General features: G+C 51.2%; 1 protein-coding gene across 1 annotated transcript; it reads left to right on the top strand.

Moving 5' to 3' along the window:
• LOC104033313 (aryl hydrocarbon receptor) lies at positions 1 to 26,952 on the top strand. The gene is given in 11 exon segments (XM_075710033.1): positions 1 to 41; positions 124 to 311; positions 12,420 to 12,526; positions 19,053 to 19,142; positions 20,090 to 20,213; positions 20,455 to 20,585; positions 21,988 to 22,190; positions 22,319 to 22,428; positions 22,767 to 22,908; positions 23,627 to 25,244; positions 26,797 to 26,952. Coding segments are annotated over 11 exon segments (2,910 nt in total).
• The last annotated feature ends 482 nt before the right edge of the window (positions 26,953 to 27,434 follow it).

A 27,434-nucleotide genomic window follows, 5' to 3' on the forward strand; every position in this document is an offset into this window, starting at 1 on the left:
ATGTACGCGGGTCGCAAGCGGAGGAAGCCGGTGCCCCGGGCGTGAGTGGGGGGCGAGGGGAAGGGTCCCGGGGAGGGGGGCCGTGACACGACGGGCGCCCGGTAACGCGGCTCTGCCCGGCAGGGTGCGGCCGGGGCCGGCCGAAGGCGGCACCTCCAACCCCTCCAAGCGGCACCGGGAGCGGCTGAACCGGGAGCTGGAGCGGCTGGCGGGGCTGCTGCCCTTCCCCGAGGAGGTGGTGGCCGGGCTGGACAAGCTGTCGGTCCTGCGCCTCAGCGCCGGCTACCTCCGCGCCAAGAGCTTCTTCAGCGGTAAGGGGCACCGCCGGCGGGAGCATCCCCCCCCGCTTTTTTTTTCCCCCTAGAAGTGCTTTTTATCCCCCTAACACCAGATCTTCTTGCTTTGCAATCTCAAGCTGCAAGGCTTTAGGATGCATCACGCCTCGGCAAAAGCAGAGCTCACACTTGTTTGGAATTAGATCTGGACAGATGAAGTTGATTTTGTTTGTGGGTTCCGCTGAAGTAGAAAATTGAGGTTTAGGCTGGAGGGTTTAAGCATGATCCCGGGCTGAGGCTTTGGCAGGCAGAGCTGTGAGAGTAGTGGCGTATTGTGCAGCCCAGTTGTAAAGTTTCACGGTGCAACTGACTTTTGTTTCCCCGTGTTATAATAGACCCGTGAAATACTCAGTGTGCTGACAATGACTAATAATTACCTGTGATGTGGTTATGGTTTATTTGGGAACCTTTTAAAATACACCGTGTTAAAGGCATATCTGCATTTGATTGGGCCATATTAATATAATTAACAGGAGCCCACAGGAGAGTATTTAGGTAGCCGTGGATTTTCCTGGTGAAGTAGCAGCGGCTTGAGAAAGCTACATATGACCTCAGAAACATCATGATTTCTCTTTTTAACTCCGAATCATTGAATGTATTGAATGCCCACCTCCCCTTCCCACCCCCCCTTTTTTTTTTCCTTTTGTGTTCTCTTTTAAACCCTGCTTGTAGGATTGGCAAGCAGGTGACATGAAAAATGAGTGGCCTCGGAGAGGAGTTTTTTGCCTTGCAGCATCAGGTCAATTTGTTTGACTATATCAGCTGTGTTTTCTGCGGTGTTTTTGCCCGGGTAAGGAGGTCTGCTGCATCAGCCTTTGCAAAGCTGAACGCGTTGCCCAAAACCCATCATCTACAATGATGCTCTGAAGGAGAGGAGGACCAGCGTGCTGCTGGTGGTTCTGAAGCACACTTGTTCTTGCGCAGGTTGGAAGTCCGTGGTGCAGTGCAGGCCTCACTCTTCCCCTGAAACATTAATAATGTAAAGTTTGCCACTTAAAGAATTTATAAAACGGAGGGGTGGTAGCAATTCCTTAAAACGTCAGTTTTGAAATGGCTGGTCTTGTTGCAAAGCGTCACACCAGGAGTTGCTTTGGGGCTTGTCATCCTTTCCAGGGTGATTGTGCCAGGATGCCATGCAAGCTTGGCTGGGGAACACTGAGCACAGGATGACTCTGGAGCAGACAGTCCCCCTGCCCTGCAAGCATCCTGCCAGGACTGTGTGTCCTGGGGTTTGACATTCCTGCATCCCCAGCACGGTGCGTTACTTCGGTTTTGCATTGCGAGAAACTGGGAAATCCCCTTCTGAGATTCTCTCTCATTTTTTCTTTTTTTCTGTCATTCTATCTGGTTTGATTTCGTGATGCTAACTTCCCAACCACTGAGTGCATCAGTGTGTCTGAAGCCATGGGATGGCACCTGCCTCTGTCTGGTTTAAGGCAGGTCACAGTAATTCAGCTGTGGGAGGGAAGGAGGAAAGCCTCATCCTTTTAGACGCAAATAGTGATTGCAGACCTCCTTGAGTCTCTTCTGCAGCTTTAAAAAAAAAAAAAAATCTTTAAAAGGAGCTCTGGGTAAGCCCGTCTACAAAATCAAATTATTTTAAGTGACTAGTCCCTTTCAGTGTGAAAGCATTTCAGAGTGATGTTGCTCTTTGACAAGCTGTGCTGGAGCTGAGATAAAGTTCAAATTTGGAAGGCTGCTGTTCAAAATACTCTGCTTATTCCTTCCCTGCCTTTTTTTTTTTCTTTTTGGTCATCCACATGTTTCGGGCTTTTTTCCCGTGGTCTGTCAGGGAACAGGGTTAGGAGGGGGAGCCAGGGTCTGCCTGCCTGCCTGCTTGCTGCTGAGCTGGGTGAGCTTGCATGCTCCGGCTCCCACTCAACATCCTTGGATATGTGAAATGGGATCCTGAGGAGGCTGTTTTAGCTGCTGAATGCTGACAAGTCCTGTGTGAGATCGGATCAGAAAATGCAAGTGGTTCAGGGTCTTTTTGTGTTTATTGAGAGCAGCCAGCCAATCCCACAGCTGTCAGAAGGCAGCTCAGAAACAGGCAGTGCAAACCTTTGTATTGACTGGGGAGGAAGGAAGAGCTGGCCTCTCCCTCGCTTGAGTGTGTCCCTGCTTGAGTGCTCCCTGAAAGAAGACCAAGGTAAAGCAAGGGCAGAAATTAGAGTTTGCCATGCCTTGTGAGGACAAACATCTCCGCAGCATGTCCTCCTGGAGCAGGTCTCGGGTGGTAAGAAAGATCGCTGACATCAATTCACCCAGGAGGTTTATGCCAGCTGCTGTTTCTCCGGCCCCCATCTTAAATAATTTGTTGTATGTCTCCTTCTCCTGGCTATTCGAAAATTAATTATTTTTTAATTTTGTTTCAGCATCTTGATTTATGCATAGCTTGTGTATGGGGAACTTTGTACGGGCATAAGTGATTAAAACCCAGGTGGGTTCTAGATCTTGGTCACTGGTGAAATCTTTGGGACCTTCTCTCATTCTGTTTTGGGCTCCTGATCATCTTCTGGCCACATGATAAATTCTTCAAAATGCAGAGCAGGCTTCACAGCTCTCGTTAAACACGTACCTGCATTTACATTGCAGTGGCCAATCTGCACAGTTTGGGGTGGATTGACTGAGCTGTGCAGTGGAAGCAAACCTGCTATTTAGCTGTTGGAGATGGCCGAGATACCATATGTAAGAAGTATCTTTGCATGCTTTTATCTGAACAGTGGAGTTTTGAATATTGGTTTAGAGAGATATTGCCAGGAGGTCTTTGATTTTTAAAAAGACATGGTTTTCCTTTGTGCGTGAGGATTTTTATATTTTATATGGCCTAAATTGAAACAGTCCCTGGTCCCTTTCTGCTTGTTTGGAAGCATGATTTTAGGCCTCCAGTTAGGTGATAGAAATTAGAGGACTTAAGGCCATTCAGTGTTTTGTTCTTTAATCTTTGGAGTGGTTTAGAGACCATCAAACATTGCCTTTGGTAAGCAGGGCTATTTATCTAAACAAACATCTCCTCTGGGTGACATGCTAAGTACTGGGTTGGGTGTCTCTGCTGTGAAGCCCCTGATGCCAGATTAGCTTCTTCCAAAGGACAACAGCATCTATGTGTGTGTTTGTCTACTCTATCCCTTTTTTGCAGTGTGGCAAATCTTTCCAGTTTAACAAAGTGGGAAGCAGTTTAGTGCCAGGAGTTTGCCACATGCATTCAGCATCTCTGGGGAAGGAGGATCCTTGGCCATGATAGCTCTTGGCCATGGTCTCCTCCTGGAAGGAGGCACTGCTTTTTGCCTTGTACAACAATAATGATATAACACCGTTTAGATGAGCATTGGGCTGCAAGTTGGGCAGGCAGGCGTCCTGATGTCAGACAGGAGGTTCTCTCTGATTTTGACCATCTGAAGGACCCTCTAGCCCTCAGGACATAAAGCAGCAAAGTGCCTTGGGATTGCAGAGCACCTGCCCCAGGACAGCAGATTTTCCTGTGGCACAGTGCAGGGCCAACAAGGATGGTGGGGAGCCAGCTGTGCCACCAGCAAGCACGCCCCAGCATGCCAGGTTTGATCCGTGGAGGGGTGGAAGAGGCTTCTCTTGTGATAGAGCAGTACTGCTGTCCTCTGCGAGATGCCCAGGTGCCTTTCTTTTACCCTGTTGCCTGGCTTTGCAGTTCAAAACGTATACAAATGCTTTCTGTCCGTGGGATCACTGCTTACCATGGCAGAGGTGAACTTAGGTGAGGGAGCAGGGCCACAGGAAGACTTAAGACATTGGGAGAGATGTCCCACCAGGGAGGTGGACTCCGGTGAGGAGCCCATCCCTGCCCATCCCACATCCCATCCTGCTGGGTAAAGCAGCACTGACCCAAACCCAGCACCATTAGCCTGGATCAGGAGGACTGAAAGGAGCTGAAGTTGGCTTCCAAGTAGAGGGTCCTATCCAAAAGTCAGTGCAAGTTGACTTAAGGGCTTCTACCTTCTCCTTTCCTATCCAGGTCTCTCTTCTTCTACAATAGTCCCCCCAAATGTCTTATTTCTTTATTCCCCATTGGTGAGACAAATATTTTTAATTCTCATTCACTGTCTTAACCTTCCTCACTGCTCTGCAGGAGGCTCTTTCAGCATGTGTGGCTCAGTAGAGGTGGGAGCACGCTGCAGGGCTACTGCTGCTGGAGCTGAGGAGCGAGGCACAGTGGTCTGCATCTACCCTGAGCCCGGGAGACCCCTCCTCTCTCCACTCTGATGCTGAGGACCATCCTCAGAGCAGTGCAGTGAAGCCAGGCCACCAAGCAACCTTGCTTCTGCCATCTTCCTCTCCCTCTCTCATACCCCACGGCCGGTGCCACCGCGCTGGGGTCTGCAAGTCATGTCATACCAGATGAGCGCCAGCAGCTTAGCCTGGCGGTGCCTGGCAGGCTGCTCCCCTCTAATCCCTCTCCCTTCCTCCCCTTGATGCTAGGGCCTGGCAAACGCTGCTGGCTTATGGGGTGTCCCCGTTTCTTCTGCCTTCCTCACTCTCTGGAATGGGGGAGGGAAGAGGGAAAATGCTCCAGGGGAAGGTTTGTTGCTGAGTCTTACCCTGCGTGGTGATTTGTTAGCAAAAAGGAAGATGCCTCAAAGGCACCCTGTCATATGGCTGTTGATTAACATCTGTGTTGCTTGGCCCACTTAAACACCTGGTGGGAAGTTAATTGGCAGACCTCAAAATGGGCAAGGGCTCGGTTTGGAGAATTATCTCTCACAGTTTGCTCCTTCAGCATTTTGGGAAGGTCAAAAGAGGGTGCTTCTCACCCTACAGTGAGCCTAGCCCTTCTGGGGTGTGAGAGCTAGCACCTCCTGAGCACTTGCTTGCCCTTGGGGGCCTGCTTGGTGTCCCCAGCAGGTCCCATGCCTGTCATGGATTTGTGCCCATATGGCTCTGTTCCCAGGTGCCTGCACCCTGGGGCTTTGCCAGGACTCAGTGGTCGCCTGAACTGATCTCAGTTGGGCTTTCACGGGCTCGTGCTGTTTCATAGAATCATAGAATCGTTTAGGTTGGAAAAGACCTTTAAGATCATCGAGTCCAACCATTAACCTAACACTACCAAGTCCACCACTAAACCAATTAAGGGTAGAGTAATAATTAATTTCATGTTTTCTGGCTTGGTGGCTGGGTTATTTTTTAATGAAAGAAAAACTAGAATAGAGTCATTAGGTTGGAAAGGACCTCTAAGATCATCAGTCCAACCATCAACCCAACACCGCCATGCCTACTAAACCGTGTCCCAAACTGCCATGTCTACACGTTTTTTGAACACTTCCAGGGATGGTGACTCCACCACCTCTCTGGGCAGCCTGTTCCAGTGCTTGACCACTCTTTCAGTAAAGAAATTTTTCCTAATATCCAATCTAAATCTCCCCTGGTGCAGCTTGAGCCCATTTCCTCTTGTCCTATTGCTAACTACATGGGAGAAGAGACCAAAACCCACCTCACTACAACCTCCTTTCAGGTAGTTGTAGAGAGCAATAAGGTCTCCCCTCAGCCTCCTCTTCTCCAGACTAAACAATCCCAGTTCCCTCAGCCGCTCCTCATAAGGCCTGTGCTCCAGACCCTTCAGCATCTTCATTGTCCTTCTCTGGACATGCTCTGGCACCTCAATGTCTTTCTTGTATTGAGGGGCCCAAAACTGGACACAGTATTCCAGGTGCGGCCTCACCAGCACCGAGTACAGGGATTTTCCCAGAGTCCTCTTAAAATCTCAGGTGGCACCTGCAGGATCGATGTGCAGCCTCAGGGCTGAGCCTAACCCTTTACACTATGGTACGAATCCAGACAGTTATTGTTAGAGCTGTGATGGCCCAAAAAGTGCCTAAGCTCCTCCCTGGCTATCGGGTCAGGCTGGAAAAGTGCTTTAAATTATATAGTTATTATAGACCATATAACTGTGCCCCTGAAACCTCTGCTTAGGGGTGAGGACGTGAGATTGGGACGTGTTTATTGATGTGTGGTTGTTTAGAGATGACTAATGTTGCTTGTTTGCTTCATCTGCTCTCCCACCTTATGAGCTGTTCAGCCACATACCACAGATAGCTGTAACAATAAAGCCCAACAATAAACTGTTTAAGAAAATAAAGCCTAGTCCTGTGATCACCATGCTTTTTTAATTGCCTAGGTAATGAGCTGGCCTTGGAGGAGCAATTTAAGCTGGGAAAGTCTTGTGACTTCCCTTAGGTAGGCAATTTCCTTGCTGCGTGCTTTCCTTGCCAAATATTTCTCCTTGGCTCTCATGAGAGTAGCTGGTAGGAAGCTGTCAGAGGTCCTGGGGTTTACACTGGGCTCTCAATGGCTGCCTGCTCTGCTGCCTACCAGCGACCAGGGTCTCTCAAGGCTCCTTCAAATGCAAGCATGGGAGCAGAAACTCCAGGTTAAGGTTTCAGGCTGGGATGACGCACACCTAAAGCTCCTGGGGACGAGTGGTAGGAGCAGGAGGATTCAAACTGCTATCGATGCTGCAAGAAGGAGAGAAAGGCTGGCAGGTCCTTGTCTTCTTTGTCCTTGTTTAAACCTCTGCACGTGCTTCTCCCTTTGAGACCCAAGTGTCTTCGGAGACATGACAGAAAGCTATGCATAAGTCGAAGCCTCCTTGCTTTTAAAAGTGCAATTAGATCTTTTAACAGGCCATCCATTATTCACCATTCGTGCTCACGGAAGGTGGTGTATCCATACCATTCAGGCAAGGGATAAATAATTCATCTATTTAATGAAATTTGTGTCAACGGGGAGCTGTGGCAGGTATTACGAAATGGTAAGTAAAACCATAGTATCCATTATGAATAAGCAAAGGGAAACTCAAGAAGTATTTGCCAGTTGCTAGAAAATGGGCTCCGTACAGCTCAGTGGTGAGAAACGAACTAATGGTTCAGCAAGCCGGGAAGAAGACCACTCTGCTGCCCAGTTTCAGCAAATCTCTGCCTGCTTCTCTCAACGTTTCCATGATGCTCTTTCCTTCTAGTGCATTTCAAACACCCCACATCAGAGGAGCTGCTGGCTACATCCACGAAGTCTTCCTTATATGGGGAAGTAGAATAATTTTGCATTGCCTAGGAAGAGCTCAGTTCATGCTCAACAAGAAAAAAAAATCCCAGAATAGGATATACTTTACTAAGTGCATGTTCCTGTTCTTTGCTTCTCAAAATAGTTGGAGACATGTAAGCTTGCTGCAAAACACGTGGATTAAATGACAGAGCAGTGATCAGATTTGGCATGTTGACAGCGTAACTGCCATCAGAGAAGCCAGAGAGGAGGTCACAGTCCTTCGCCTGCCTTCACAACAGCAATTTAGCTTTCCACCGTTTTGAGTGTGGCAATCAAGATGGCATTTGGGCCAAATTTTGCTCCCTTAGCATCATGCTGTTGTTCTCTGCATTGCATGCTCTGTGGCTGTGTCACCTGCGGAATTCACACCAGTGGAAACGAAAGCTCTTGTGCTGGTTTCACTGGAGCGTTGCAGAATTTATGCATCATGCTGGAGGGAGAGAGCTAGGCTCTTCTTTGGCTTTTTTGGGTGGATACACTTGCTCTCGTGGGTGGATGGGGCAGGTCCTGGAGGATCTCCCCAGCAGTGCGCCTGGGGAGGGTGGCAGGCAATGCAAGCCCTTGTTAGCAGAGGGACCTTCCCAAGCCAAGGGAGGAGGGAGATGGTGATACGGGTGACTTGAGGCTGCTGCAGTAGGAAAGGGAACTTGCCTGCTCCCACACTGCCCGTGGGTTGTGGCAGGCATCACTTGCCTTCTACCTGGGACCCATGTGAGCCATAAACCTTTTTTCCTCCCCCTTCCCCTCCCCTTCCCCTTTCTTCCCCCACTTCCCTCCCCTTTCCCCTCCCCTTTCCCTTCCCCTTTCCCCTCCCCTTCCCCCCCCTTCCCCCCCAGGAGACATGACCCCTGGCTGCTCTTGAAGAGCCATGAAGTGTTTAGGTTTCCTTCTGCTGCTTCTCCTGCATCAGTGTCTGGAGTGGATTTGGGACCGAGTCATCTCATTTCCCTCCTTCACAGTCAGCAGCTGATGAGAAACCCTGTTCCCACTTGGAGGTTTTGCTGTGTGGAGGGAAGGGGGCTGGGAGATATCCTCTCAAAAATGTTAATACCCACTTGTTGGTGCAGAGATTTCTCAGGTCTGCAAAGCCCTGGCAGGTTCAGGAGTTCACTGGCAAACCTGCTAGGTGCAGAGGTGTCCCTTCAGCCTCACGTGAAACATCTTCCCAGGCTGGGCACTGATGGAAGCAGCGTCCTGGCAATGGAGGGAGGAAACCCATCCCTTTTAGCCCCCCAGACCTCCTGCTCCCGAGGGGTGACAGCGCAGGGCCAGGCAGCAGAGACCTGGCAAGCAACACAGACGCTTGTGCTTGAGGATCACCACAGTCCAGAAAGCATCCTCCTCCTGTGGGGAGGCAGATGCGGGCAGGGAGCTCATACCTCAGAGATGGGGCCAGATGGGAGAGATTTTCTTTCTCTCTGCTGAAAGCCTTTTTGTGGCAAAATAGCCTGCAGGTCCTGGCAGAAGATATTTTTTCTTTCTTTGAAGAAATAGCAGGAAAAATGTGCAAGCCTTGCTGCTTTCAGGTGACCAACTTCTCTCTCCTCACCTTCCTCTTTCCACACCTGCCAGTGGCAAAAGTGATGCTGGTGGCTGGAGCAAGGGAGCCCAGGAAAAGCCACCTCTCTCCTTCCCCCCCGCCCCCCCACCTTGCAAATGCCTGTCCCCAGTTACACAGTGAGGGTGAAGACTGCACCTTGTCTCCCTGCACAGCAAGTGCTGTGTTGGGAAGGCCACCTTTCCCCTGGTGCTGAGCTCACCCTGTTCCTACCTTGTCCTTCCCCAGGGTAGCCGGGTGGGAGGGGAGGATGCTGTGGCAGGGAGGATGCCGCAGTGGCTCTCCAGCTTGTCTTCGCTCCAGCAGGCTGATGTGCAGTGACAGGTCTGCTGAATTGCTGACCTGAGGGGCATTGTGGGGCTATTTATGGAGAGACAAAGCTGGGGGACACCAGGCAGGAGGCCAGCCTGAGATCATAGAATCATAGAATGCTGTGGGTTGGAAGGGACCTTGAGATCTGCAGCCAAGAGCAGGTCGTCTTTGGGGTTCCTTGGGTGACTTGGATGGAAAATGTGCTGTTTAGTGAAGGTCACAGGAAAACCCCCATGGGCATTCTAGTTTATATGAGAGCAGCCCTTTGGCCCCAGTGGTTCAACCCTTTTTGCAGGAGCAGGCTGGGTTTAGTGGCAGGCATCTGCATGGAGGACAATGGGCCATCCTCTGATTTTAAACTTGTGTTTCCTCAGGCCCCACAGCTTAGGAGCAGCTCAGATGCTGATAGCAAAGTGTATTTTTAGGCAGTAGTTGTGATCAAGTTTTCCTTTTGCGGGAAAATATCAAACCATTAAACCAGACCTCTGAGTAGAGGGCAGCACCCCTTAGCTGCTCTTCTATCATCCAAGTTTATTTTTATCTTGCATCTCCACTGCAGCAGTCTGGGAGCTAGCAGAGGAGGACTGAGGACCTTTAATAATTCATAGCTCCTATGTTTTGCTCCCAGGGATCAGAAAAGCGAGTTGCTGGAAGGGCATTGCCAGAAACCTGCTCCATGCATGCCACAGGACCCTGCCTGGGCGATGCAGCTGCCATGCTTGCATGCTGCTCTGCCCAATGGCCTGCCTGTGCCCAGGATTTGTGCAGGATTGTTGGGCTCCAACTGAGGCATGGCACCCCAGGTGGTTCCTGGGCAGCAGTGCTCACAGCGGGATGGCATTCAGGATGGGGGAGCAGTCAGGACGCAGCAGTGTGTGTGTGTCTGCCCCAGCATGCTCAGGACCGACTCACTTTGTACAAACACATGCCATAAACTTAATCCCAAGCTGTTGGCCCCTCAGTGTTCAAATAGCTCCTGAAATAATCTGTGTGGGCTGAGCCCAAGTGGAATTTCCCAGACCTCCCAGAAGCAGGGGTTTTGCTGCCATATCAGTGTTTTTCTTTTGATTAAAAGCAATATTGGAACCAGAACATGCTTTGCATTTGTTATGGAGTGGAGTTGATCTCTGGGATGGTCCTGTGTCTGGTGGAAGTGCATTTTGTCCCCAAAGCCTCATGTGCATGCCAGTGAGGCTCTGCAGACCACAGCATCCTTCCTTGCTCCCACCTACCTATGAGCCAATGCTTGGCAAACACCCTCGGAGGATGCAGAGGACTTTGGAGTGGAAGACAAGCCCTGGCAGTGGAAGAGAGCAGGTCTGCAGGGTATGGCATGCCTTTGCTATATGCTTGCCTATCCCAGCAGAGAGATGCTGACAGATGGGGGGACTCCACTTTGGAGACCAAACCAACCCCTCCACTCGTGGCTGCCCTGTGAACATGGGCACTGCTGGGTTCAGCTTTGGATCTTGTGGTCCTGGAAGGCTCAGAAATGTGTCTGGAGCATCCACCTTTCGCAGTGGCTGGGAAGCTGCTCACCCACAAGCTTCTGCACACATGTGCTGAGGTCCTTCAGGATTTGCTCCACGCAGATGGAGGAGCTGAGTTTCAGCAGCTGCTTTGGCAAAGCACAAGGTGAGAAGAGTGTTAGAGAGCATGGTTTCATTTACACACTGGTGGCTGGTGCCTTGTGCCTTGTGCCTTCTGACTTGCTGCTCTGTCTTGACTCATGGCTTTGCTCATGTTGACAGCTTTATGGGGTGTTAAATTGCTTCCAGGGTCCACTTGATGCTCCTGTCGCATCTGAGCATGGCAGCTCCTTGGCACATGTAGCACAGGAGCTGGGAAAAGCAAATTCAAAAGAGCTTTTGCTCTCTCTGAGCAGGAGCAAGGGCAGGCTGCGGTGATAGCTGCTGCTGGTGCCTCACCTTTCCTCCTAAGTACCAGTGGGAGCAGCTGGTTTATCGGTGGCCAAATACTGCCTTCTGTCCTTGTGGGGCTTGCAAGAAGCTTCCCAGCTTTGCTGCATTTGCCGCTGTCCCCTGGACAGGCATGCACAGGCTTGTTCACATCTTACTCTTTAAATATTATCCACCCTAAAATATCCCTGGGATTTGTTCTCTTGGGGAGCACAATACAAAATTTACAGGCACGTCTTTTAGTTAAACTGAGTGACAGATTACCTCATCCATATTTATTGTGCATCGATCACTATTAGGTTGCCCGCAATCTCGGGTGTCTACATTTGTATCCATGTGTGTGTTTTTCCATGTTGTTTTTCTCCCACTGTGAGCTGTGGCTTGCCTTAATTTGATTGAATAAACCTGCTAGGTTGCTGAACTGTAATGAGACATCGTCGACCAGACTATCCAAATTGTACCCTTCAAAATGGCATGTTTCTTATCCTGGAAGAGAATGGGGTTTGCTGCAATGCTTTTCACGTAGGGCAGGCTTTCACTGCTGTTGGTTGGCTGTCCTTCGCAGAGTCAGGGCATGCATTAACTTATCCATTCTGGTTCAACATCGCAAAGAAATGCTGGGTGCAATGACTCCCCTAGCAAGACCAGAGCTGCTGTCATGCCCCAAAGCCAGTGGGGTGTGAATGATGTGGCACCAAGGGCTGGCTCTTGCTGTTTGCAAGGAGTGGTGTGAGGCATTGACCCTGTGTTCACATCAGGACTGGGAACCTCTGTGGCTGTTATTGCTAAATGATAAGAGAGATTTCCAGCTGGTGAGCTCACTAAACCTGTCCTTTTGTGCTACTGGTTGCAGGTAGTTGCTGATAAATGCAAGACCTTGTAGTTATTCTGCTGATGCCTGTCTGATCCCTGGCTTTAACCTCTCTTTACTTGTAGGTTGTTAAAGGTCTAGGGGAGGGGAAAAAGGAAGTTGAAGATATTGGTTATTAAAGGTTTGGAGAAAAAAAAAGGCGGGGGGGGGAAGTTGTTGAGGGTATTGGGTGGGTGAAAAATGTCCTGTTAAAATCAACATTTTTGAAGAGTGAAACAAAGGGCTGGCAGTACATCACAGCTTCCCCTGGCAGTGCATTGCCCAGCTTTGCAGCCATATCTGCATTTTGGATGTTCGTGGTGGTGACTTGTGTGTGTTACTGCAGCACTGAAGTCCCTTCCCTTTGCTTTGTGCAGTTGCTCTAAAGAATCACAGTGCCAGAGAAGTGGAGAGGGATGGAGACTGCAGCAATGGACCAGCTTTGGGCTCGGCAGCGATACCAGAGGGTGAGCTGCTCCTACAGGTTAGTGCTCCTTGCTGGCCACCTCTCCCTGGCAGACACCTTCAAGGGATTTTCCTCTTGTCCCCTTTCCAGCTCCTTTGAATTTTGCCCAAAGAGCAGGCTGTTCTGTTATTGATTGCAGGATGTTTTGGTGAAGCAGCAATTTCACATGGTGTAGCTCATAGTGCTTCTGACTGACCAGAGGTTTAAGACCTCTTCAGGTCCCTGGAAGCAACTGTGTTGCTTCTCCTCTCCTTTTCCCATCCTTCTGGGAGAAAATCACCACCTGTAAATCATTTGGGTGTCAGAACCCACTCCATCTTGGTGGAAGCAGTGCTAAACTTCTGACCACAGAGATTCAGTTCTTCTGCTTTTCTGCTCTTGTGTGTAAATGGGCCATAGGTGTGACACGGGAGCCAAGCAGAGCAAGACGTTTTGAGTGTGGTTTTCAACATGGGCACACTGGCCCTGACTCAGGGATGTTGTCCAAACACTGGTGAAAACAGGGAAGAAAATGTCACCACACCAAGGAAGTCTTCCCTGGTTTTCAGGCAGTGATACATGACACTGAGTGCGTACAAAGACAGGTGCTGATGGGCAATATGCTCAGCCCATATAGACAGGGTACATGGATGTACCCTGGGAGCTCTGCAAGAGGCATATAATTGGCTCTATTGGTGATGCTGGAGACAATGCTGGTGATGCTGCAGCATGGCTGGACTGAGCCTGCCGCTTCCATGGTTTATTCAGAGACACCAGGAGATGACCTCCTGTCTCCAAACTGCGCATGGTGAATAGGAAGAGGTCAGGCTCCAGCAGCATGAGGTCCTGAGAGGACGTGGGTCTCCCCTTCCTTCCCCACCTGGCACCCGAGCACAGGCTGCAGCACTGTCCCCTGCCTCACTGTCTTCCAGAGTGGGGCGAGCACGCTGGTCAAGCCCCAGCTCCTTTCCAAAAGCTCACTCAGCTCTTAGCTGTAAGTATAATTAGTGTTCTGCTTGAGAGCTGGGGACCCAGGGTCTCAGTATCTAGTGAGAGAAATGCTAAAGCCAAGGTGGTTAATAACCAAAAAACTGAGGGTTTTCCGCTGTGGATATAACAAAACCTTGCTCAGCAGGGTTTGCTGGAGATTGATGTCCTGCTCATCAACTTGATGCCATCCTTGTAGAGGTACCAAGCTGGCTGTTAAAAGCTCTGGGTTTATGTTTGGCTCTTCCAGGGGTCTGTCTGTGTGATGCTGGACACAGCAGGGGTTCAGAACCTGCCTCCATGCCATGAGGAGACAGTCCTAGTTTAAAAAACTACTTCCACCTGGTCTGTCACCTTCAACATCCAAACTTCCTTTTTCTCATCTCTTGGTCCACCCTGATTCTTCCCTCCACCTCCTCTGATTTTCCAGGCGTTGCTTTTTTGGCCTGTCCTTTTCCATCAAGAGTCTCTCCAACAGCAACCTCAGCAGAGGAAGGTATCTTAAACTAGGGTTAAGCATGAAAATCCCTCTAAAGGGGCCAAGGCCTTAGCAAGGCTTAGAACTTGGGTGGACCACCTCTGCCCAGGTGCACAGTGATGCAAGTACACGTTGCTGGCTGCAGGGTATTAAATCAGCCTGCTGGTTGGTGCAGTTAGGGAAAGACAGAGTGCTGCAATATGTTGCTTGCTGCTGCCATGGTAAAGTGACACCTCTGAAACTGCTCAAAGGGTTAAAGTACATTTGGCAACACTAATTAACCTCCGCAGCAGATTCCCACACACTGAGATCAACCCCAGTAAATAGAGAGAGCGTTTGTGCCCAGAATAAAGGGAAGGAGAGCTGGGGAGAAATACAGACCTGGACAATGAAACAGGAGTTGGCAGCAACAATAGCTGGACTTGGCTGAGACTACGCACTAGACCCTAATTAATCCTGATGTCTATACATTACAAAGTGGGGGAAGCAGGCCAGGGCTGGCTACTGTGGCTTCCCTGCCTGCAGCCAGATTAGTGGTACAGGATGCTTTTGGCTCTGGACAGCCATAGAGCTTCTGGGGTCCACAGTGAAGGACCTTCTAGAGGGCTCCTGCTTCGAGCTGGCAGCAGTGTCCCCACACACACCCTTAGGGAGGGGTGGCCAGGTGGTAATGTCACGGCTGTGAAAGCTGTTTGGCTTCTGGGGAGCTAAACTGCTGATTTTCTTGGTTTTTCACAGCCTCTGCTCTTAGGTAGCACCATGGGCTTGAAGGTGTTTACTGGAAGTCTATTGGGATCATTTCAGAGCTGGGTAAAAAACCGGTTGGGTGGCCGAGCCCAGAGAGTAGTTGTAAATGGAGTTAAGTCCAGTTGGCAGCCGGTCATGAGCGGTGTTCCCCAGGGCTCTGTTTTGGGGCCAGCCTTGTTTAATATCTTTATCAATGATCTGGATGAGGGGATTGAGTGTACCCTCAGTAAGTTTGCAGATGACACCAAGTTGGGCGGGAGTGTTGATCTGCTGGAGGGTAGGATGGCCCTGCAGAGGGACCTGGACAGGCTGGATCGATGGGCTGAGGCCAACTGTATGAGGTTTAACAAGGCCAAGTGCTGGGTCCTGCACTTCGGTCACAACAACCCCATGCAGTGCTACAGGCTTGGGGAAGAGTGGCTGCAAAGCTGCCTGGCCAAAAAGGACCTGGGGGTGTTGGCTGACAGCCGGCTGAACATGAGCCAGCAGTGTGCCCAGGTGGCCAAGAGGGCTAACAGCATCCTGGCTTGTCTCAGGAATAGTGTGGCCAGCAGGAGCAGGGAGGTGATTGTTCCCCTGTACTCGGTGCTGGTGAGGCCGCACCTGGAATACTGTCTCCAGTTTTGGGCCCCTCAATACAAGAAGGACATTGAGGTGCTGGAGCGTGTTCAGAGACGGGCAACAAGGCTGGTGAAGGGTCTAGAGAACAGGCCTTATGAGGAGCGGCTGAGGGAACTGGGATTGTTTAGCCTAGAGAAGAGGAGGCTGAGGGGAGACCTTATTGCTCTCTACAACTACCTGAAAGGAGGTTGTAGTGAGGTGGGTGTTGGTCTCTTCTCCCAAGTAGTTTGCGATAGGATGAGAGGAAATGGGCTTAAGCTGTGTCAGGGGAGGTTTAGGTTGGAAATTAGGAAAAATTTCTTCATGGAAAGGGTGGTCAAGAATTGGAACAGGCTGCCCAGAGAGGTGGTGGAGTCACCATCCCTGGAAGTGTTCAAAAAATGGGTAGATGTGGCACTTCGGGACATGGTTTAGTCTAGTCTACCCTTGATTGGTTCAGAGTGGACTTGGTAGTGTAGGTTAATGGTTGGACTGGATGATCTTAAAGGTCTTTTCCAACCTAAACGATTCTATGATTCTATGAAATTGAGTCACAAAGCAATGCCTACTGCTCAGGATCAAGGGGAGACTGCTGTGGGCCTGCTTTCAGCCCTGGCAAAGTGATGACATGGTCTTCAAAGCACTGGGCTCTGCACCACCAGGGCTTGCCCCCCATGGTTGGCAAAGGCTGGTGAATGCCTGCAGTGCTTAGAAGCACTTTGGGGTGCTCCCCTGGATCCTGATGGTGCCTGTGTTAGCAATGCTCTTCTGTGTATCACCTCCTGCCTGGTGCCAGAGAGCAGGGATGAAAAGCCAGGGCTCCTGGGACAGCAGCTGCACTCCCAAACTGGTAGGGAAGCTCCTCTGCACCTTCACGGATTTCCAGGTGCAAAGAACACTGTCAGCCAGCACCCTGGTCCCTTCTCCCATGTCCTGTCCTGCCAGCCGTGGGGCTGCTGGCTTGGAGAAAACACCCAAATTACTTCCCAAATTCATTAAGCTGATGAGCTCCTCTTGAGGAAGATGGAGGCTCCAGTCAGCTCAGCCCATTCCTGCCTGGGAATGCAATGCTCCCTTGGATGTTGACTTTGCAGTCCTGGAGCTCGAGGAGAGGATGGAAGGGCCAGTGAACTGTAAAATATGTAAGTTGTGTAGTATTAAAAATGCATCAGAATCTTTGGACTGAGGGCTGCATTTGCTGTTTTCTGTGGGGAGGGCTCAGTACTTTGAGCCTGCACAGACAAAGGAGCTTGAGTATTTATTTTGTGAAAACAGAGCACAGTGTTCAGCTTATTTGGGTGGAGAGCGTGCACAAATGAGCATGTGCTCCAGGACAGGGTGTTTGCATTGTGTAAATCTGTACACCACGTAGAGAGAACGAGCTCCAGAGGAAGAGGAGTGTGGCTGAGAGCATCTTGTGGCTAATATGCGCACCCCAGGCACAGGTGGCTGCAGACATCCCTTTCTCCCATGAAGACCAATGCTTGGTCCTTTTGCTGCCATGTGGTGCTCTGGAAGGGCGGTGCTGTGCAGTTTGGATGAGTGCCTTGCAGCAGGTTGTCACCAGGTGTGAGTTTGGGGTGAATCATTTATTTGCTGAAAGGAGAAGGTACTCTGAGGTCAACCAGCGATTCTGTGGTTTTCCCCCAAGTCCAGGGACCAAACTCAGCCTGTTGTTCCTCCTGCTTTGGAAGAAAATGTGTTTTCAGAAATCAGATGTTTTTGCTACAGTTTCAAAAACCAAACTTTTATGCTTTAGCTTTCACCTTTTCCACTTTCACTAGTTAAGGCTCTTTGCAGCATTGGGCTGGCCACTTTGATCACAGGGTGAGCAATGCGGGAGGAGGGAGCGGGCAGTGGAGACAGCACCTTTCTAGGCCTTGTTCCTTGCCCATGGGCAGCCCGGGCAAGCACACCACGGTCCTTCTCCAGGCCTCTCTGGCACCTGGGGAGGACAGGAGGGATGAAAATGAGGCCAGGAGCTGGACAGATTTCTCCCAAACCAGCAGGAGTATCCCCATCCACATGGACCAAGCAGGAGCAGGGAATGCCCAGCCAACACTGGCAGCACATGGTGATCTGCAGTGGGTTTGCTCTCCAATGAAAACCCCCCAGCTTTTCCAGCCTCACGCTGTCCTAAGCCATGTGCAGCTGCCAAGACCCTCTCAGGCTATGGGGAGGATGGGAACTACCTGAGTGGAACCACCCAGGTAGACGCAGGTCAACATTAAATGCAGCCGACATGAAACACTGTTTTGATTCAAGGTTCATAGAATCATAGAATGCTTTGGGTTGGAAGGGACCTTTAGACATCATCTAGCCCAACCCCTCTGCAGTAAGCAGGGACAGCTTTAACTAGATCAGGTTGCTCAGAGCCCCATCCAACCTGACCTTGAATGTTTCCAGGGATGGGGCCTCCACTACCTCTCTGGACAACCTGTTCCAGTGCTTCACCACCCTCATTGTAAAAAAATTTCTTCCTTATATCCAGTCTAAATCTATTTTTCTTTAGTTTAAATCCATTATTCCTTGTCCTGTCACAACAGGCCTTGCTAAGAAGATTGTCCCCATCCTTCCTGTAGGCCCCCTTTAAGTACTGAAAGGCCGCAATAAGGTCTCCTTGCAGCCTTCTCTTCTCCAGGCTGAACAACCCCAATTCTCTCAGCCTGTCCTCATAGGAGAGGTGCTCCAGCCCTCGGATCGTTTTTGTGGCCCTCCTCTGGACCCGCTCCAACAGGTCCATGTCCTCCTTGTGCTGAGGGCTCCAGAGCTGGACACAGTACTCCAGGTGAGGTCTCACCAGAGCAGAGTAGAGGGGCAGAATCACTTCCCTCGACCTGCTGGCCATGCTTCTTTTGATGCAGCGCAGGATTCGGTTGGCTTTCTGGGTTGCATGTGCACATTGTTGGCTCATGTCCAGCTTTTTCATCCACCAGGTTGTCAGAAAGGCTTGTTTCTGCCAGAATACCAGAATGGACCTGTTCCTGATGGTGTCTGGTTGCCTTCTTGCAAGCTGTTCTGAGATTTTTATTTGCTCTTTGCATAGGATGAGTATAAATGTCCAAATCTGAGTCTAAGCAAATGCTCCCAGGATGGAAGCAAAGTTTTCCATCAGTTTGGATTAGGGTACACTCGGGCAGCTGTATGGAAGAGCTATGTGACCTCAGAGAAACCCAGCAGAAGGTACCGTCTCTTTTCCTGGTGAGCACAGCTCTGCTGGCGTTGATCCCCATTTTTCTCCATCCATCCTTCAGTGGAGTTTGCCCAAGCGAGGCAGAGTGGAGGATAATCTGAGAACAAGCTGCAGGCCTTGACCTCTGCTAGGTAGAGCAGATTCATCAGGTCTGCGAAACCTGTGTTTTGGCTGTGTGTGCTCTGGCCCCATGGCAAGGTATGTGCATAGAGGCAATTGCAAGAATGGAGGTCTCTGGCGCTGTTCCCATCCTGCAGGAAGGGTATGAAACCAAGAAGCTGCTTGAAAAGTGCATCGGTGGATTTTGTGAGAGCCAGGGCAGTACCCAGTGTTATGACAGCGCGATGCCATTGGGAAGAGCTTCCTTTCCTTCCAGGTTTTCCCATGCTTTGTCTCTTCTCCTACACCTTTCTCTTGGTGGGGCACTGGCTCAGCTGCCTGCTAACTGGGACCAGCCAGGACTTGGAAGACCAGTGTCTGAGCAGAATGAAACTTGCTGTCCAGCTCAAAAAGGGTGATGTGAGTGTGGCATGTACTTGCGGGTCTCCTCTCTCCCTTAGGCACTCAATGGCTTCGTGCTGGTGGTGACATCGGAAGGACTGATATTTTACTCCTCGCATACAATTCAGGACTACCTGGGATTTCATCAGGTTGGTGGGACACCTCTGACTTCTTGTGGTGGGTTTGCAGAGTGGATTTTTCCTTGGTGGTAGAGAATAGCTGCAAGTTCCCTGCAAGGAGGAAGCTCTGCAGGGATCACAGGGTCTTGGGGGACTGCGTGGGGCTTTTCCTTGGTCTTGTGAGTTTGGATCCCATGTTGCCAGATATGATCATGGAGAGGTGTCAAAGTAGCTTTGCTAGCCCACACATGCTTTCCACCAGCCATGCTGACAGACTATGAGGTTCATGGCCCCATTGTGTAATGCTGTGGTCAGATGTCTGGGGTTCTCTGCCCAGTGTGCCTTTGGGCACCCACTCCTCTGGGTGACCCCTAGCAAATCTCGTAAAGCTCTAATGCTTTGTGGTTATCTGAGCACCCAGGTAACCTGAAAGGCACTAGGTCAGATTTATGGGGAAGTGGGACTTACCTACAGTCCTTTAGGTACTGTGGTTTGGTGTTGCTCCCACACAGCTGGCTTTCCCCAGCACCTGGACAGAGGGAGCAAGTCCTGGAGCAGGTACCTCATTCTCTTGGTAACAGTGTAGGGCTGGGGTGGCTTTGCTGCTGTGTTGTTCCCAAAGCCATGTTTTTATCTCAACCTGTAAGTCAGCACTAGAATTTTGAAGGACACCATGTTACGGGGACGAGCTTGTCAGAGGGGAGCTATATTGCTGATGCTAGTGGCTCTTTAGGATGAGGGGGGAGGTCTGGCCCAACATGGGCAAGGGGTCCTTAGAGCCAGATGTGCTGTCTGTTCCTACCAGCATCAGCTCTGGTGGAAGGTGTCAAACCTCATTCAGCCAGGGACCTAGTTGAGCACCAGGGAAATTGGGTGAGATATGGCCAATTCAGGCTGTGACAGGCTGTTCCCTGGTAGGACGTGAAAACTGGTGCATGGGGGCTGGCCACAGAGCTCACGTTGCTTTTTTCCTCTAGACAGATGTCATGCACCAGAGCGTCTTTGAGCTGATCCACACCGAGGACCAGCAGGAATTCAGGCGCAACCTCCACTGGGCACTCAACACACCCCATGCTCCCGAGGGTGAGCCTTCTGCAGAAGGTAAATGCAGGCTGGGAGCCACGCATCCTGGTTGGCACAAGATGTGTAGCTCCCCACATATGCCATGGCTTGCATGGGGCTTGCATCCTTGTGGCTCAAGCCATGGCTTCATCCAAACTCTGTGGCTTTCCCTGAGCTTCTGTTGCTGTGCTCTGCAAACTGCTGCAGTCCCTGATGATGGGGCCTCTAACCCTTGCTGGGCATCCTTGCTTGCTCCTTTCCCAGTCCCTTTCTCCTACAGGGGGCAAGAGTCTTGGCTCTTCTGCTGTCACCTACAAGCTGGATCAGCTGCCCCCAGAAAACTCCTCCTTTCTGGAAAGGAGCTTTGTGTGCCGCTTTCGCTGCCTCCTGGATAATTCTTCCGGCTTCCTGGTGAGTACAGACCCACACTGCAACCTCCACAGCAGGAGAGGTGCAGGCTCACCCTGAGGGGTCTGTGCCACTTCTGGAGCATAAAAGTTAGCCTTGAAAGACCCAGTGCTCCTTTCTGCCATGTGCAGCACCTGTCTGTCTCAACAAGGAGATATTTTTGCTGTTTTTCATAGGTTTGGTCTGTACCTACAACCTCTCCATGTGGGTTTTGTTCCTCTCTTCTCAGAGGTGCTGAATCTTAAACAAAAGTGCTTTTCCTCCACACATTTTGCCATGTTTTTGTGTTAAAGGTGTGTCGTGGTTTAGCCCCAGCCAGTAACTAAGCACCACGCAGCTGCTCTCTCACTCTCCCTACCCCAATGGGATGGGGGAGAGAATCAGAGGAGTAAGAGTGAGAAACACTCCTGGGTTGAGATCAGAACAGTTTAATAATTGAAATAAAGTAAAATAGTAATGATAATAATAACAATGTAGTAATAATAATAATAATATACAAAGCAAGTGACGCACAATGCAATTGCTCACCACCCGCTGACCGATACCCAGACAGTTCCCCAGCAGCGATCACTGCTCCCTGGCCAACTCCCCCCAGTTCGCCTACTGAGCATGATGTCATACGGTACTGAATAGCCCTTTGGTCAGTTTGGATCAACTATTCTGGTTGTGCCCCCTCCCAGTTTCTTGTGCACCTGGCAGAGCATGGGAAGCTGAAAAGTTCTTGACTAGCATAAGCAGTACTTGGCAACAACTTAAAACATCAGTGTGTTATCAACATTATTCTCATACTAAATCCAGAACACAGCACTGTGCCAGCTACTAGGAAGAAAATTAACTCTATCCCAGCTGAAACCAGGACAAGGTGCCTCTTAAGAACAAGTAGGTGGTGTTCATCCCTCCTCTTCTCTACTGCAAGTTAATGGAGTTCTTACCTTCAGAACCACAGGTGTAACAATGCTGTTTCTCTCATCCTGCTTCAGTTTGGAAACTCAATATGAAGAAAAAGTCCTGGTTGTCTGTTGTTTAGAAGCAAAACTATGATTCCTCATGGGGCTGTGGTATAGCTCAGTTAAAATGCAAAGCAGCCCATGCATTGCACAATGCCCTGATGCAACTGCAGCATGTGCTCAGTCCTGCAGCTGCTGTGTGTCCAAGCCCTGGGCTGGCAGTGAGTGGCTGCAAGGGGAGAAGGCAGTGGGCTGCTGCTGCAGGGAGCTCAGCATAGCATCACTTTGATCCTCCATCTTATTTTAGTAGGGAGCACTGGAATCTCAAGGGACAAGTCACAAAGGATTATTTGCATCAATTCTGCAGAGAGATGGCTTGCTTTCTTTGCAGCTCCCCTCCGTCTCTTCTCTGTCCACCCAGTTTTCTGGGTGACACTGAGCTTTTCTTCTCTTCCCAGGCTTTAAACCTTCAAGGCAGGCTGAAATTCCTTCCCGGACAGAACAAAAGGTCTGAAGATGGGTCTGCACTGCCACCCCAGCTTGCTCTCTTCGCTATCTCCACCCCCTTGCAGCCCCCGTCCATCCTGCAGATCCATACCAAGAACATGATCTTCAGGACGAAGCACAAGCTGGACTTTACCCCCTTGGCATGCGATGCCAAGTAAGCAGCAGAGCTGATTTGAGGGGTGATGATGCTGCGGGCTTCGAATGTGCTGGTCCATACCCTGCCTGGGTGATGTCCCACCCCGGCTCTGCCTCTGAGCCGGGTGCATTCTCAATCTCCCACAGGGGGAAGATCGTTTTGGGCTACACTGAGGCAGAGCTGCGGATGTGCGGCACTGGCTACCAGTTTGTCCACGCTGCTGACATGCTGTACTGTGCCGAGAATCACGTCAGGAGTAAGAGTCCCTTCCCTGGTTCCTCGTGCCCACCTCTGAGGCTGATGAATGGGCTGGGCTATGAGCAGCTCCATTGGCTGCTGTGTCAAGCCCAGCAGCTCTTTCCCCATAGGATACTTTGCTTTATGCCTCGCTGTGATGCTCTTGTCACTGCAGAGAGCTTCGGGTGGTGTGTAGTGAAGTGTATTTAGCTGAGATGGTGTCCCCTGCATGTGCCAGCCATGCTGCTGCTGTGACCCCACCTGCTTATCCCAGCTGGAAACAGCAGTGTCACTGGAGGCAGCCCTGCCTCCGGTGACATGCTGACAGCCCTCAGCACACGTGCTTCCTCCTGGCAGTGATGAAGACGGGTGAGAGCGGCCTGACAGTCTTCCGCCTGCTGACAAAGGAGAACCGCTGGAAGTGGGTGCAGGCCAATGCACGGCTCGTCTACAAGAACGGCAAGCCCGAGTACATCATTGTCACGCAGAGACCCCTTGTGTAAGTGCCATCTGGGTCAGCCCAGGCTGGGATGGGGACAGGCTGGCTTTTTCCATCAGTGTAGGCTCTGGGATGCCCCAAGCAAGGCAGGATGTTTGATTTGTCATTGCTTCTTGTGCATTTTAAAGGAGCAGCCATAGGATACTGTGCTTCAGTGCTGTTCAGCCACATCCTCCTCTGCAAGGCCACTCCACAAGTACAGGAGAGTGCTGAGCAGTGCCCTGCACCTCACATTCTTGCCCAGTGTCCTGGGCATGGGTCCAGACTTAGTGGGGGGGAGACTGGTGGCTGCTGTCCAGCAGCTGTAGGGACAGGTGGGTGTAGGAACAGCAAGGACCTCAAACATGGCTGCTGTATGGCAGCAGCCCAACATCCCTGTCCTAAGGGGTGGCTGCAGCATAGATGAGCAGGGCAAAGGTGTGACTTCTGTCTGGCAGAGCTCTGTTACCCTTTGCATTTTAAGTATCCTCTTGGTTACACAACAGATGTGTGTTTTTATGTGTGTGTATATATAAAAATACGTGTGTGTGTGTGTGTGTGTGTATTTGTATGTAAATGCATACATAAATGTATGTGCATGTGGTTCTGCTCAGTATGTGGATGCTGGTTATAGCAAAGGGGCTTTGGCTTGCAGGAATCACAATTACCCATTGCAGAAGCAGTTTGCGGGGGGTGTGTGTGCATATACAAACCCCAGACTTCTCTTCCTGCCCTGCAGAGATGAAGAAGGAGGAGAGCACCTTCAGAAACGGTCCATGCATCTTCCCTTTACCTTTGCTACAGGAGAGGCACTCTTATACCAAAGCGCTTATCCTCTCCCAGGCTTCCCTGACCCTTTCCAGAGCAAAGGGAAAACCAGCAAGTCCAAGAAGACCTCCCACAGCCACGGAGGTTGTTCCCAGAAGGATGGCATTGACCCCAGTTCTCTGCTGGGTGCCGTGATGCAACAGGACAAGGCAGTTTATGTCTCCCATCTAGCTCCCGCACCTAACCACTCCTTCAGCAGCAGTTTTGTGGACCACCTCGAGGATGTGTCCTTGCTGGATGCAGGAGGAGATGTCTGGAGTATGGGCACTGCTCCAGGTTCTTCAAGTGGGCACAGCCTCAAAGAGGAGCTGGTGGATTTGCAGCAAGAGGACCCTCTCTTGGCCACCCTGGACTCACTCTCAATTAAAAGTGACAACAGCTGTTCCAACAATGAGCTGTTCAGTGTGCTGGAGGGCCTGGGGTTGAATGCTGAAGACCTGGAGCTCCTGCTGCTGGATGAGAAAATGGTGATGGTCAATATGGACCCTGACCGCACCCCATCCCTGAACAACTGCCTCGCCAGCAACAAGATTCTCTCCTACATCCACGCCACTCTGGTGAATAAGCACGAGGGAGGACAACAGGTCTGTCCCCTGTCAGGTGCGTCCCTGAGCCCACGTGGAGGCACCACTACGTACCAGGCACACATGGAGGATGAGGACTCGCAGTACCCGTCCCAGGACATGGTGCAGCCCAGCATTGCCCCAGGCCAGCCCCCTGCTCTGCTGTGGGAACAGCCCCTCCAAGCTGTGCCAGGTCAGCCGCCCCTGATGCTGCTGGAGCCGACTGAGGAGGAGAAAGAGCCGTCTGATGGCTCGCAGTGGAGGTCAGCTGGGGAGGAGGGTCTGCTCCACTTCCTCCAGCTGGCACAGGACACCCCATGGGACAAGGCACCCAGCTCACCCCCGGGAGCCCCCTGCCCACAGGAGCTACCCAGGGCTCAGCAGCTGGAGGGTGACTTCCCAGCCATGCATCCCATCCAAGAGGATGCTCACTGGTCCTTCTCCCTGCCCAGCCAGTGCCAGGGCCGCATGGGACCACCTAGCCAGCCAAAACACCATCACTTGCCAATGAATGTGTTGTATGGCCAAAGCCCTGAGTCTGCTCCGCACCTCCTTCCCAGCAGCAGCCCCAGCCTGTGGCAGAACTATGTTTGCCCACTCCTGGGATCCCCAGCTCAGCCTGGGTTTTATGGCATCAGCCAAGACTTGATCTACCAGCACCAGGGATGCTTGAGTCCAGGGCCTGGTGTGCCGGCAGTACACTGTAATCTGAATGGATTATGCAGCATGGAAACTGTGGACAGTGGGGAGTCCCAGGAAGAGATGGCTCCATATTCCAGGTTTTTTCCCCCCTCCTCATACCAGCTCATTCCCGAGAAGCAGCCAAGCCCTGTTCCCTCCATGCCCCAGTACCCTTTTCCAAGCTTGTCTGAAGAGCGCTTCAGGAGCATTGGCAGCCTGTTGGAGACTCCCTTGAACTCCTCTGAGACATACACCTCCACACTGAGCTAGAAGAGCAGGCACAGGGTAAGGCCTTTTCTCCACTCTCATGCTCAGTTTTTTCTGTGCTGGAATGTCCTGGGGGTCTCAGCACAGGGAGGCAGGCACACGCTGCCCAGTCAGTAGACAGGAATCACCTTGCTCTAGCTGGTGCATGGCCAGAAAGGAAGACTTTAGGAGCTTTTCTTTGCGCCAAGAGTTGAAGAGCAAAAGAGCAGAGTGCAGGTGCTTCCCTTTAGAAGGTGGTTGTCTCTGGGCCTGATTTCCATATGGTTTGTTTAATTGCCATTTCTGTACAGGCAGTAATTCCAGCCCTGCACTGGTAAGTTTTGAAGGGCGGTACAAAGCATGTGTGAGGTGAAGATCTGCTGTATCATAGTGTCTTACCCTTGTGGAAGTGTCCCCTGGCCTGTGTACAACCCCTGTTGAAAGCCCATCTGGCTGCTGCTAGCCCTCCAGCATCACAAGGCGAGGTCTGCAGCACTGGATCCAAGCATCATGGTATCCTTCAGGGCTGTCCTCACAAATTACTTTATTGAGATTGGGACCAACAGCCCAAACCAGGGCTGCTTGGGGAGGGCATAGGGAATGAAAGCTGCCTGGCCCTTTCCCCTCTCCCTGATGCAGATGCTATGCATGTCTGTAAAGGCTAAGAGCTTTCTGGGCTGGGGCTGATAGCATGGAGAGCTGGTCTAGGTCCTGGAGGAGCCCGTCTCTGCAGTGATGCTTCCCCAGCCTGCAGCACCACCAGGCAGGGTGAGATGTCTACGATGGGTCTGTCCTGCCTCCCTGCTTACCCAGCTCTGCCCTGGTGAGTATTGTCCCCAGGGCAGCTTGTTCCTTGCTGCCAGACATCTTCTGCTACTGGAAGAAGGCTGCCCTGCTGACTCACAGGGATCTCTGTGTTAACCTCTGGGGCCATCAGATGCTGCCAAAGCATCTTCTGCTTCTTCCTGAAGGCCATACCTGGCACCTCAGGTCCTCCTGTTCTCCATCTCCTCCAACTCAGTACACTAGGCACATTCTAGCTCTGTTAAAGAGCTTGACTCTGGTCCTGCCTAGTAATTTGGGAAGTTGTAGGACCAGTGAAGAACAGCCCCAACACATCTCTAGAACTCGGTGGCCACCTCATGTGGCTAGCATGTTTTTGGCTTGCAGGAGGAGTGCAGTAAGGGTGCAAGACCCAGGTTCTTGATTCAGATGCAGTCCAGGTGCCTCTGATTTATAGATAGGTTTCATGAGGGAGCTGCAGGGCTGTGACACCTGGTCAGGCTCTGCAAAGGTCAATTAGTAGGTCAGTAGGTGAAAGTTAGTGCCAACTGAGGAGGTTGGATGAACTTGCCCTCTGTGCTTTCAGCCTCTTGTCAATGAAGTGACAGGTTGGCATTTGTGAGAAAGGACCTGGGGGGAGGTGTGGGGACATGTATGGGGTCACTGCTAAGACCCTGTACCACCAGAGTGGTAGGGCAGGAGTAGACCTGCTCCCCCTCCTGCCAGCTTCCTCTGGGCACCAGCCTGATTAATACTAGTAAAACGCTGCAAAATGCCTCAATGCTCTGTTTTCTCTCTCTTCTCCTAGCCTGAAAGCAGCTGTGTTTTGCCCAGTACTCCCATGGGACACCCTGGAGACTGCCCGGTGGTTGGGGGGAGACCAGTTCCCTGCTGCCAGCCACACACCCAGGCAGAAGCGCTGCCAGATCACCCTCACGCCTCCAGCAGCAACTTCTGTCTCTAGGAGACAAAGACCGGACTGGACAAAGCAGGACTATTCCCTGGGGAAGGAGCTGCCTTCAAGTTACAGATAATAAACCTTCCCCCTTCTATGCTCTTGATGTTGATTGCTTTGGCTGGGCTGGGGTTTTTTCCTTTTTTTTTTTTTTTTAAATTATTTTTTTATCAACTTCCCCACCATCCTGCCCCTGCCGAGGCTCCATGCACTGGTCCTGTGGAGGTGTCCCTGGCCTGGGGAGGGCAGTAGCAGGCAGCAGGGCTGGAGGGCAGGTTTCCCCAGGGCATGGGAGTGAGCTGGGCTGCAATGTGGGTCAGCTGGCACGTGCATCCTTGTCTTTATCTGATGGTGTCCAAGAGTTGTGTGGCTCTCGGTCAGTTAGAGGATGTCAGAGCACATTTGTCACTTGCCATCTCTCATCCTACCCACCCAACCTCCTTGCTCTTGTTTCCCTGGTGGGGTAAGTGTCTGCCCATCCTGCCTGCATA

Source organism: Pelecanus crispus, chromosome 5, assembly GCF_030463565.1.
Source record: "Pelecanus crispus isolate bPelCri1 chromosome 5, bPelCri1.pri, whole genome shotgun sequence".
Classification (NCBI taxonomy): Eukaryota; Metazoa; Chordata; class Aves; order Pelecaniformes; family Pelecanidae; genus Pelecanus; species Pelecanus crispus.